Here is a 13327-nt window from a genome sequence, read left to right on the forward strand (position 1 = left end):
ATGTACACACACTATATATATACACACACACTATATATATACACACACTATATATATATACACACACACAATCTATATATATATACACACAGACAATCTATTTATATATACACACACTATATATATATATATACACACAATCTATATATATATACACACACACAATCTATATCTATATCTATCTTGTGGTCATCTTTCAGTTTGTGTCCCTCAAGCTTCACGTCTTTGGTGGCAACTGTTAAGGGCTGGTTTTGTGCTTGACTGTTAAAGCTGCACATGGTTTGAGATTCTAAATCAACTTTCTGTTTGGGGGTGTTTTCACACCCAGTTGATTGTATATAGTGTCAGACACCAGGCTCTAGTGACACAGATTAGCTGACTACATGCTGCTACCAACCTGTCCTTGTGTCCTTGTCGTCACGTGGTGCCTCTCTAGTGCATGCTAAGTTCTGGTTTCAGTGCTGCACTCCCCTTTGACTCTGGGCATTGCTTCAGCTTTTCTCTTTGGATCATCAAACAAAACAGAAAACCAGGTGTGGTAGTACATGCTTATATTCCCAGCAGTGGGAAGGTTAGAGACAGGTGGATCCTGGGGTTTACTGACCAGCCAACCTAGTGAGTTCCTGGACAGTGAGATCCTGTTTCCACAACACCCCCCCAAAGATGGACATCTTACAGTCTCTAGACACACACACACATACACACACACACATACACACACACACACACAACTATAATACACACAAAACAAAAATCTCAAAAAACCTTTTATTATAAACACTGTATCAACTTAGCAAAGTCTTGAATGGTAAGGTTAAAACATTTTAAGTAGTTTACAGTTCAATCGGCATGCAAACTGAAACATTAAGTGCCAACCACAATACTGTAGTTGTTTAGCTGTGACCTTATAGATGCCTTGTAAACATTTAAAAAATTAATATTACAAGACTGAGAATTGTTAAAATGGAAAATACTACATAGGTAGTAGGAAGAGGTCGTTTATAGTATGGACTGGTTATTAGAGAAGATGACACAGTATATGGACTGTCCTGTTTATTCAGGATGCCAAATACACGTCAGCTGAATACTTATTTGCACATGAATACAGTAAAAGAAACCAAAAACCAGATTCCCTTAACCTCAAATGGTAAACTAAAGAGCTTTGAGTAACAAAATACAATGTACAAGAGAGAGTAATATGGCAAAAACCTTGTCTTAGAGCACTGTCAGTCTTTTCGTTTTATTGAAACAGGGTCTTGCTATTTAGTCTCAGTCTGCTGAGGGCTGGGATTCCAAGTGTAAACCAGCATGCCCAGCTGGAATATTGGTCATTCTTTAGAAAAGCATCACTGCAGGGCTCGAGATATGGCTCAGTGGCTCAAGGTGCTTGCCATGCAAGCCTGGAAACCTGAGTTTGAGCCCTGGAATCTATGTCAAGGTGGAAGGACAGAACTGACTCCATAAAGTTGTCCTCTGACCTCCACATGGCATCATGGAATATGTGTAACACCCCCAACATCATACACACACAGACACACACACAACAATAAATAAAAAGGAAAGCATCAGTGAAGACGGCAGAGGATGTCGCCCAAGTGCAGGGCGATGAGGGTGAGGCCTTCACGTCACTCTGGGACCACCAAAGAGGACAAGAAGTCTATTTGGTCTTAAAAAGTTTGAAATGTGCCAGGCATGGTGGCACACACCTTTAGTCCCAGCACTTGGAAGGCAGAGGCAGGTGGATCTCTGTGAGTTCAAGGCCAGCCTGGTCTACATAGTGAGTTCCAGGTCGGCTGGGGCTACAGGGAGACCCTGTCTCAAAAAGACAAAAAAAAAAAAAAAAAGTTTGAAATGTATAAGAGGCACTTATTTAAATATACAATTTACATATTTTGCTTTTAACATATTACTTGTGTAGATCAGCCATTTCTTTAAAAAGTGAGACAAAGTCTCAAACTTTTCTAAGAGACACAGAAAGTCCCCTTTCCTCCTGGGCAGTGACTCGTGTGGCCTCCAACACTCTGCTGAGGTGTTTGGACTTAGGCTTGAACTTTCCTATGGAAATGAAGCCACTTGCCAGTGGTGGCCCCAGGCGTCCCCACACTAGAATATTTAAAGTACATCATTCTAACGTTGTTGTCACTAGGAAAATAATTGTAGCTCCAAGTCAGAATCAGAACAAATCTCTATGCTTATAAGTATCAGGTGGCAGCCAGAAGGGCTTTGGCAGTGCTAGCTCTGGGCAGTTTTCAGTTTGCTCTGTACCTGCCCAGGAAGGCTGGCACCTGCTCCAGTAACAGACCTCCCCACCCCCATGTTGGGGACGTCACACTTTCTGGTGCATACATTCAGGCAAGTCCCAAATCATATGTGAATACTTACCCAAAGTGAAAAAAAATCACTACTGAGGTTTTGATGGCTTACTAGACACAAATACCCCAATTTCTTTCTTGATTTGAACAAATTGAAAGTGTTCTTGTTTTTACTAATCCTTCCTCTAATACTATCTAGTCATGAGGTTAGAGTTCATACAATATACATGTCCATCAAATGGCTGTCCTGATTTAAATGACAAAGTACACACATATATACACTAACATTGGTGATAACAGCTCCTTGTCAGCTTCTTGGCTGTCCATCTGGAGTCAGCTCATACCTGTAAGATAATTGGGTTTGGACTTGTTAGTAATGAGGGGGTGTGGCTGCAGCAGGACAAGCAGCTGGGCCTCTGGTGGAGCCAACAGAACACAGCTCTCTGGGAGTTGGCTGGCCAAGGTTAATGTCAGAGTTACAGAGGGCCTGCAGGTGAGATCTCCAGGCGGAATAGCCTGGGTAAAGGGGTTACTCTGCCTCGCTTTTTGATAACCAAGGCATTTAAAATAATACTGAAAGGAAAAGAACTCTGGAGACCAGGGTAGCTGTCTGAGACAGCTGTCTTAACAAAGATAACAAAGTTAAATTAACAAAGATAACATTAACAAAGATAAAATGAGGGCTGGAGAGATGGCTTGGCAATTAAGGACACTTGCTGTTTTTTCAGAGGACCTGGATTCAATTCCTAGCACCCACATGGTGGCTAACAACCATCTGTAACTCCAGTTCCAGGGCTCTGACACCCTCTTCTGTCCTCTGAGGGCAGTGCATGCACATGGTACACTTACATACATGCAGGCAAAACACCCATACACATAAAAATAATAAAATATTTTAAAAACAAAATGAAATGGCACACTTACCATTGTGAAAAGCCTTTAATCAGATCTTCTTTTGATAAGTCAATCAGTACCTAAACAACACAAGTAGTTAGTGCTCTTCCAAAGCACTGTTAAATGGAAACACTGGGGGTAAACTGAGCTCAGCATGAAGGGTCACTGCGCTTCCAGCTGGGTTCGTTCTCTCTCTCTCTCTCTCTCTCTCTCTCTCTCTCTCTCTCTCTCTCTTTGAGACAGGGTCTCCCTGTAGCCCCAGCTACACTATGTAGACCAGGTTGGCCTTGAACTCACAGATATCTACATGCCTCTGCCTCACAAGTGCTGAGATTAAAGGCATGTGTCACCACAGCCCACTTTCTTTTTTTTCTTTTTTAATTATTCCTTGAGAATTCTATACATGTATACAAAGTAGTATGATCGTATTCACACACCCCCAGTTTTCCCCTTCAGTTCCCCCGTCCTTCCCACATATTCCCATCCCAACTTTATGTCCTCTTCTTTTTCAGTAACTAAATCCAGTTAGTGTTACCTGTCTGTGCATTGGGTATGGGGCCATCCACTTGAACATAGGCAACCTACCAGTGGCCATGTCCCCCAGAGAAGATTCTCCCTCCCCCAGGAGCTGTCAGCTGCCAACACATCTCAGTTAGTGGTGGGACCTCATGAGCTCCTCCCACCATCCAGTCAGCAGGGTATTTCCCTTTCAACATGGAGCTTCTCCAGTGGAAACACTGGCCTCGGTGTCCCGCTTCTGTTTGGAGTTCTTCAGGAATTTTCAAGTTTATTTATGAATGTTATAAAAAAGGGAACTTGTCTCATCTATAAAAATGGGCATAGTACTATCTGCCTCATAGAAGTACATATCACAGAGATGAACATAAGAAGTTAGTTATTAAAATACAACATCTGGGGCTGGAGAGATGGCTCAGAGGGTAAGAGCACTGGCTGCTTTTGCTGAAGACCTGGGTTTGAATCCCAGAACCCACATGGCAGCTAACAACCATCCATAACTCCAGTTCCAGGGGATCTGAGATGCTGTTCTGTCCTCTGTGGGCATCACAAGACATGGGTGCACTTATATACATGCAAGCATAATAACACTCAAACGCATAAAATAAAAATAAATCATTTTAAAAGAATACAACATCTCCAGTACTGTACAGATCATGGGAGATCCTCCTTGACACATTTCCAGGATTCTAGTTCTTCCCTTTACTTTAGGGAAAATTCATTATAAGCCTCACGTAATGCTTTATTTATAAAAATGGTATGCAAGGCTATAGAGATACTCAGAAGCTAACAGCACCAACTGCTCCTGCAGAGAACCCAGATTCGGTTCCCAACACCCAAATGGCAACTAACAACCATCCATAACTCCAGTTCCAGGGGATCTGACACCCTCTTCTGGCCTCTGCAGGGCACTGCACATATGTGATGCACTTACATACAAGCAAGCAAAACACTTATGCACATAAAATAAAAATAAAATTTTTAAAAAATTGTCTGCAATAGCACAGTAAATGTTAACATACTTATGGAATATTGAATTTGGATAGATTCTCATTTGTTAAAATAATGTCTATATCCGACTTCATATTTCCATATTTAGTGGCTGTACATCCTTATCACAGTCAGTTCTAGTAATAGCCAGAAGTATTGTATCTGGTATTAGGATACAAGGAAGTTGCATAATGCTTACCTTTCCTAATTCCTTTCTTCTGTGAGAGCCGAGGGGCCTACTGTTTTTCACTGCGACATCTAGTGACCTCTTCTGGACTTCTTCCATAGGAACAAAAAATTCAAATCTATAAAAATCAAAAAATGAGATTTGCATTCAGTTGTTTTTGTTGAAAAGTTGAAGTTTCTTCTTTTTCCCACTGAAAGGAGCCATCAGCTATTAAAAGCAAAAGAATCGGCACTGGCTCATCAGCACTCGGTGCATCTTCATTACAGACAGTCTCTGATCTAAGCTGTACACGAAGCCTGGAAGTGTCAGGAGGCTGGTTGCCTGAGCTGCTGCTCTCACACAGCTAGCACTCGGGGTTTGTCAGTTGCATCCTGACTACGCTGACTGCATACTTAGCTGTGCTCCTCACTCTGCCTGCCCAGAGGAACCTCACCACTTCTCTATTCTGACAGCATGAGTGAGGGCCAGGATGCTGATGAGGCAGGCTTATTGGAGTTGCATGCTTGCCTCCCTCGGAGGACTGTGTACCAGCCTTGTGCACTCATCAGAGGCCCCGGGGGTTCTCCTTCTAGCTTTCTACTTAGGGTGAGGGTGGCCACGCCTGCCTTCTAGTTAACCCTGGCTTTCATCTTCTTGTTAAAATTTTGAGAGAATTACTAACAGATTAAGCTTGTCTTGACAGTCAAATGCTAAAACTCCTCCCTTCTGTGTTCTTTTGGAGTCATTTAACATCTTTTTATATTTGTGTAAGTGCTGTCTTTGAAGGCAGAGTCCATTTGTGTGGTTATAGGATGGTGCCTGGCATAAAGTGTTAAGTGAACGTTGAACGGGTAAACTACTCCTTGCAGCCTTTTCTGATGGGGACAAATGGCGTAGTTTTTCGACATGGACCAAAGGACTCAGTTTCAGCCATTTTTTTAAAAAAAACTTTTTTATTTATTATTTTTATGTGTATGCATGTATTGCCTGCATGTAGGTAAGTGCACCCGTGTTGTGGAATGCCCATGGAGGACAGAAGAGGCTGTTGGATCCTCTGGGACTGGAGTTAGGACAGTTGTTAGCTGCCATGTGGGTGCTGGGATTCGAACCCAGGTCTTCTACAAGAACAACCAGTGTTCTTAAACCACTGAGCCATCGCTCCAGTCCCAAAAGTATATTGGGTTTTTGTTGTTGTTGTTGTTTTGAGGCAGGGTTTCCCTGTAGCCCCAGCTGACCTGGAACTCACTCTGTAGACCAGGCTGGCCTTGAACTCACAGAGATCTGCCTGCCTCTGCCTCCCAAGTGCTGGGATTAAAGACGTGAGCTACCATACCTGGCTGGTTTCAGCCTTTTAAAATGGTTATTACTGATCAGAATAAGAGGGAAATAAAAGTCATGAGGTATAGTGTCTTCCCAAGCTGATGGGAAATGTGTTCTCTCAGAACCACAAAGCAGGAGAAGTGATGGGATTTTGGCTTTTATACCTTGAGAATTATCAAAAATACAAATATTGAGAATAAGACTTGCTACCACTGGACTTGTCAAAAGCAAGAAATGTGATGACAGTGTGCCTATCAGTTTTGTTCCCCAAACACATGGACAAAGAGAAGGGGAACTTTTACCTGCCAACCCAGCTATGTTCAGGATGGAAGACAGGCCAGAGAGCTTAGAGCTTTGGAAGCAATTTTATTATTTTCTAATTTAATTTTTAACTATGTGGATATGTGTGTTATCTGTACATGGTTATATGCATAAGAGTTTTGGTCCCCACAGAGACCAGAGATATTAGATTTCCCTAGAGTTGGAGTTAAAATGATTGCGAGCTGCCTGACATGCATGCTGGGAACCAAACTTGAGTCCTCTATAAGAGCAGAATGTGCTTTTAACCACTGAGCCATCTCTCTAGCCTCCTTCGGAGGGCAATTTTAGTCCATAGGTTCAGCTGCATTCTAGCAGTTAAAATAGACAGGAAACAACAAAATGTTGAGGGCTAGGACTATAGCTCAGTGGCAGATTGCTTGCCTAGCATGTTTGAGGTTGTAGGTTCAATCCCAGGTACTACCACCAATGCGCGCGCGCACACGCGCGCGCACACACACACACACACACACACACACACACACAGACAGACAGACATAACAAGCAACCCAGATTAAAATCCTTTCGGTGCCAATGATATGGAACATGCCATCACCAGAACTCTTCACCCTTGAGGGACAGCAAATGAGCAGCCGTTTGTTTTTGAGAAAGGAACTCCTTGTAGCCCCTGCTGGCCTAGAATTTACTATGTAGACCAGGCTGGCCTCATCTCACAGATATTTGCATGCCCTGCCTCCCCAGTGGAAAGGATTAAAAACATGTGCTCACTATGGCCAGTTTCAAGAAGCTTTTAAAATAAATTACCCTGGAAATCCTTTTTTCCCACTAGAAAGTATAGAAGGGCTTTGTGAGGTCAGACTATGTTGTCCTGTTCAGCCCAGGCCCCTCCTGCACCTGGCAAGCTGCCAGACACACCAATGCTCAGGGCTCAGTACTATGAAAATGGGTGAGGTGTGTGACACTCCACTCACGTCTCATCAAACAGGGGCTCCAGGGTCTTCCGCTTCACTGAGGTCTTCTTTCGACTTGCCCACCTCCTTTCTGGCAACAGGTAGACACGAACATAGGGATCAGCCCCACTGCTGGTACATGGTGTCAGGTTCCTGATTTGCAGGGGGAAAAGGTCCTTTGTTTCAAACACTGAAATTACTCATTTAGGAGAAAGCCATACAAGCCATTGGGGAGTAGGTGGGCTTGAGGATTAAAAAGCCTCTGTAGTCTACATGAACAAAAAGCAAAAGTCTGCAGAACTTAGAGGACAAAGTATCAGATGGATGATTTTGAAAACCCATTTTTGTACCACCTAGAGTGGGCCAGTACTTCTACGTAAGGCAGTTAGGCGTTCCTGCTTGGGAAGATGTACTGGCTAACAGCCACCTGAAAGGGTTTTGTAGTGGTTGTGTCTGAGCAAAACCCTTGACTCCTGAGTCCACCAGCACCAACAGAGGAGGATCACTCTAGTGCCCCTCTGAGGACTCTGCTGCCCCTGGTTGAAATGTCACTTATCTGTCTTGGGAGTACATGTTTCTGCTGTCATTCTAAGCACCCCACTAAATGGTCACCTGATACTTCCAAAGGAGCATCCTGGCTCCATAAGTCCTCTACCTGCAGCCGTTGATTAGCACCCTGAGGCAGCGCCGCAGACACACATAGCGCACTGTGAGCTGAATCTCGCCAAGCCGCCTCTGCCTGGAATCCCCGCCTCTGTGAAGAAAAGGCCTGTCATGTCTCTTGTCACTAAGTACTGGTCCTCTCCCCTCACCTTCAAGCTAGAGAAGCATGTCCTGTGTGAGCAACACAGACCCATGTGGGCCAATTAATTCTCCATAAGGTTCCTTTCAGTTGGAAGTTGGTTTCATCCAGCATTCATATACTTAATTCACAGTAGAAAGAACATGAACAGACCCTGGCGCAGATCTGCCATTATATCATGTTTGCTTAGAGGGCTTGAAGGACTTTGACTTTAAAAAGATTTTTTATTTTTATTGTATGTGTATGGGTGTTTTGCCTGTATATATGTACAGTGCACGTGTGTCATGCAATGCCCATGGAAGTTAGAAGAGGGCGTTGATTCCCTGGAACTGGAATTATAGGTAGTTGTGAGCTTATGTGGGTGCTAGGAACTCAACCTAGAACCAGTGCTCTTAGCCCCTAAGTCATCTCTCCAGCCCCAAACTTTGGCTTATAATGGTCTCTTTTATCTTGTGGGGTTATTGTAAAGACTAAATCAAATTAGGGCACATGGAAGCAGCCCTTAATACATGGCAGCCGTTTAGTAAATAAATCCACATCTTAAACTTTTCACTTTATCCCACCAAGAATTCAGGAACTGTTTCTGCTGGAAGGAACTTTAACAACTGAAGTCTAGTATCTACTTGACAGATGTAGCTAGAGCCACAACCTCACAGTTGGGCTCTTCTCATCCTGTGCTCTTTTCACTGTACCAAGGTGCCTCTTGGGAAGATGTTCTGTGAAAAAACAGAACTTGCACAGAGATGTATGCTCATATCTACTTTTCCATCCAAGGATCTATTTTTCATAAAGGTCATTTTAGAAAAGATTAAGCAGAGAGGTGCATACTCAGTGTTGAGGCTGACATCTGTCAGATCAAAGCAGGAAGAGACCAGGGAGTTGAGCGAGGACATGCTGGGAGCTAGCCCAGTGGGCGGCCATACGAATGGGGAGGCAGGGCCTTTCATGGGTCTGGGTGACTTGATGGGCCCTGGAGAGTGGGGGCCCGGGACAGTCAGGAAGATGGTGGCTGGGTTCTTCTTCTTCCCTGTGGGCTCACAGAGCCCTTTGGCACTGTCCTTGCCTTTGGGCTCTGGGCCTGTCTCTTGGGGCTCAGGCTTGGTGGCTGTGGTGGTGGCACTGGTGGTGGTGTATGTGCTCACGGCAGCTCCCTTGGTGTCAGAGGCAGGGCCTGGGGCACATGGCAAATCTACAAGGTCTTCCTGGGGTGGGGCTTTGGGATCCTGGTTGGTGGCCACCTTCTTGATGAACAGAGGGCCTTTCTTGAGAGCATCAGGGCCTGTGTAAGGGCTTCCCAGTTCTCGTTCCTCCACACGTAAGAACTGGAATCAGATAACAAGGTTATAGGCTGGACCCACCACTTTCCCAACCTCAGCCACATGTCACCCTCTTCCTTTCTCCTTAGCCATCTCCTTAGCTAAGTCCCATTAAGGAATTCCATTTCCAGAAATAAATGTGGGGCTGGGATCTCTTCAGTGAAAAAGTAATCTAGAGTAATTCCACCCATCAGCAAAGACTGACAAGAGGTGTCTGTTTCAGTTTGAAATCTGGTTAGGGGAATGTCTTCCCCAAACACAGCACCTGATAGGCATGTATGTGCTCAAGAGTTTTTAGTTCATATTCAGATTTCCTGTGGGTTTTGAAACTGTTAAAAGTTAATGTAACAGTGTCTCCAGGTCATTAATGCCCAGAAGTCCTCTACTGGAACATAAGCTAAACCTTAGCAGGCCATTAAGGAAGGCTGACCATATTCACAACTCACATTGCCAAATAGTCACCATGAAAACACAGCAATAAACAAACATTTACTCCCAAGATCCTTTTGTGGTGGACAGTGTGAAGACTGGGTATTGTGGGGTTTTTTTTTGTTGTTGTTGTTTTGGGGTTTTTTTTTTTGTTTTTTGTTTTGGTCTTTTTGAGGCAAGGTCTCTCTGTAGCCCCAGCTGTCCTGGAACTCACTATGTAGATCAGATTGGCCTTGAACTCACAGAGATCCGCCTGCCTCTGCCTCCCAAGTGCTGGGATTAAAGGCATGCGCCACCATGCCCAGCTGGGTATTGTGTTTTTTAATGACATCTCCCTCAAACCTTTTTTTTAAAAAAATATTTTATTATTTTTATTTTATGTGTATGCGCATATTGCCTGCATATATGTAAGTGTACCCATGTCTTGCAATGCCTGTGGAGGTCAGAAGAGGGCATTGGATCCCCTGGAACTGGAATTAAGACAGTTGTTAGCTGCCATGTGGATGCTGGGAATCAAACCCAGGTCCTCTGCAAGAATAACCAGTGCTCTTAACCACTGAGGCATCTCTCCAGCCCCCTCAAAGCTTTTTATGGCATTGCATTACCTATCTTACATGAAAAAAATAAACAAGTTACTCTCAAGATCTCCAGATGATAGAATTAGCAGACTACAGTGTAAACATTTCAAATGACTAAAGATGGCATGGGAATGTGAACGCGAGAAAAGAACAATGTACCATGAAAGACAGAGTGGATTTGGAAGAGTTAAAGGATGAAGAAAATCACCTTTGAACTAAAAACCACATAGGAAAAATACCAAGCTGGACACAGTAAGAGAGTTAGTAACACGGAAGATGTTTCTGAGGGAGTTAGCTGGGGATAGAAGCTGAAGTTGAGGCACAGATGGAGGGTGGAAAGGAAGGTCCAGTATGGAAGTTCTAGAAGGAACGATTTTTTTAAATGAGAGCCAGGCTTGATGATGCATGCCTTTAATCCCAGCATTTGAGAGGCAAAGGCAAGCAGATCTCTGTGAGACTGAGGCTAGTCTGCTCTACACGGTGAGTTCCAGGACGGCTGGGGCTACAGGAAAACTCTGTCTCAAAAAGACCAAAAAAAGAAAAAAAGGAGGAGGGCAGTGACAGTATCTGAAGTAGTGAAGAGATAATGGCTTATACATTCCAAAGATAAGGACATAAATCTGGCTCTGGACACAGCAGGTACTCTGTGTGTAGTTCACCCTACCCGCCCACCAAGATAGGAGAGATTTACCCGCAGAACCAGCCTCATGGAGATGAGGCTGTCCAGGCCTGAGTGGTCCAGCTGGAAGCGCTGCTCGAGGGCAAGGTCAGCACAGGGGAGGATCTGGCACAGGGGGAACTCCAGCACTCCCAGAGCACACTCCTGGTCATCATCCAGCACCTGGGCAGCAGGCCAGTCACAGAATCAGAAGAGCTAAACTCACTGTGCCACCACTGCCGCCTGGTCCCAGTAAGTCTGGGCTTACTTCAGTTAAGTACGGGCTATGCAGCTACTGGCATCTGGTCCTATTCTACAAACAGGCATGGAGCCAGGCCAGACCTCATCCTTCCCTAGAGTCTAGGGAGAGGGGTAACTCAGAGTAGAGGTGATTATGAGGCCAGTCTGGCATACATCCAGGGCCAGAGGGACTTTTGGGACCAGTGAACTGTGCTACTACATGGTACAACTTCCAGGCTGGGCTCAAGGCTCCAAAAAGGTCCAAGTCCCCCACTTGTAGGCATGAGATCTTGGGCAAATCACTGATTTACCCTCTATTTGTTCATATGAAAACAAGATAATTTCCCCACAAATCTTTTGTAAAGACAGGTCACCGTGGCTACTGCCAGCAACTGGAAAGGCCTTTTGCAGAGAGAGCTAAGGGAGATAAGGGTTCATGTTTCCACTGTCTCCTACAAAGTGACCTTGGGCACCAAACTCAAGGAGCAGAGGCCTTGTGGGACCTTGTACCCTTCCACTGATTACTGCAGGAAACCCAGTTTAGAGACCGCCAAGCTGTCCCCAGAGGCCAACTCCAAGCAAACCTTCAGGCAGAGCTTCTCAGATGCCACGCTGTTCACGAAGAAGGAGAACACCTGGCTCCACACAGGGTCCTTGCTGTGAGGACAGGTCTGAGAACAGAAGAGGGAGAGAGCATTGAGAGCCGAGTTGGTTGGTGTGGCCACCAGCTGCCAGGGGATGCCTTCTCTACCCAGGGATCAGACACACGCTACAGCTGGGGGACTCATGAGGGCAGGACAGCCAGACTCAAGGAACATCACGGTGTGGCAGAACGGACAGAGCTCAGACCATGCCCGAGCTTGAACCCTCTCCTGCTGCTCTTGGTGGGGTCATTCATCTCTTACCTGAACCATAAAACTACAGAGGGAGGTGATTCTGACGTGCCTTCCAGGCATTCAATGTGAGTGAATTCCCTTTCCCTTTTGGCTCTTCCTAAGGACTGGAGACCCAATTTCCCCTCCTCAGGCAGGCGCCAGAAGCCTCACCTTACTTGTAAAGGTCTTCTTGCCTACAGTTAGCTTGACATAGGAAGATGGGTCTCTGCTTGCCTTATTCTGTAAGGCAGAAATCCACAATATGGTATAGTCAGGGTTGGTCCAAGATGGCCTGCCCCTCCCTATCCACACCTCCAGGCACCCTAGTGGGTTCTAGGGTGCCCAGTGGTTTCCCTTGGGTAGAAGGTGCCTGGTGTCCCCCTGGCTGTACTCATAGCCTGAGAACTGGGCAGGACTGTCCCTAGAGAGAGGTTCCAAGTTGAAAACCAGAAGCCAGAGCTGAGCCCTTTGGCTACCAGCTCTCATTCCCTGGGGCAATCGAAACAAACAGTTCCAGTTCCAAATACCTGAATGCCCTAGGCCCTCACAGTTCTGGGCCCCGTTTATAAAATGGCAACCATGCCCTTACCCACCCCCCTAAACACACAAAACCTGACACACAGTCACCAATGGACCTCCAGGGTAATGACAGAACAAACCACCACGCCCAGGACCTGGCACGGCTAACCGTTAACCTGGCTGTGTGACAGACAGGCTCAGGTTACGGTCACTTCGGGGAGGAGGAGTCACCACTTGCCCTCAAGTTTTCAGCTATATTCACTCACTCTGGCAAACCTGGAGAGTTTTTTGGCTCGATATTCCCCATTCAGGTAGTCAAAAGGGTTTCTCTACAACACAAGAAGAACTGGAGTTAAAGCAACATGTGAGCACTTGACAGCGATGAGCACAAGACAGATGTGCGGCACAACTCACCGGCAGGTTGCAGGCATTTTCTAAGAAGACCACGAGGATGGCAGTGGAAAGGCCACCATGCTCCTGCAA

The 13327-nt window shown here is 45.3% G+C and overlaps 1 protein-coding gene across 5 annotated transcripts in view; it reads right to left on the reverse strand.

Moving 5' to 3' along the window:
• Nucleotides 1-1787: 1787 nt before the first annotated feature.
• The window catches only part of Esyt3 (extended synaptotagmin 3), a 55197-nt gene continuing 43657 nt past the window's right edge, over nt 1788-13327 (reverse strand). For 3 of the 5 annotated variants that reach the window (XM_029553731.1, XM_029553730.1, XM_008848458.3), the window contains 11 exons: nt 13259-13321; nt 13111-13173; nt 12497-12565; nt 12035-12121; nt 11244-11393; nt 9058-9551; nt 8083-8181; nt 7449-7580; nt 4912-5017; nt 3237-3286; nt 1826-2656 (listed from right to left, as the gene is read on the reverse strand). In XM_029553731.1, coding sequence (XP_029409591.1) covers nt 2620-2656; nt 3237-3286; nt 4912-5017; nt 7449-7580; nt 8083-8181; nt 9058-9551; nt 11244-11393; nt 12035-12121; nt 12497-12565; nt 13111-13173; nt 13259-13321 — 1350 coding nt within the window. In that variant the 3' untranslated portion in view covers nt 1826-2619. The other 2 variants (XM_008848456.2, XR_003846292.1) reach the window with 2 other exon arrangements.

Source organism: Nannospalax galili, unplaced genomic scaffold, assembly GCF_000622305.1.
Source record: "Nannospalax galili isolate Female #2095 unplaced genomic scaffold, S.galili_v1.0 scaffold1844, whole genome shotgun sequence".
NCBI lineage: Eukaryota > Metazoa > Chordata > Mammalia > Rodentia > Spalacidae > Nannospalax > Nannospalax galili.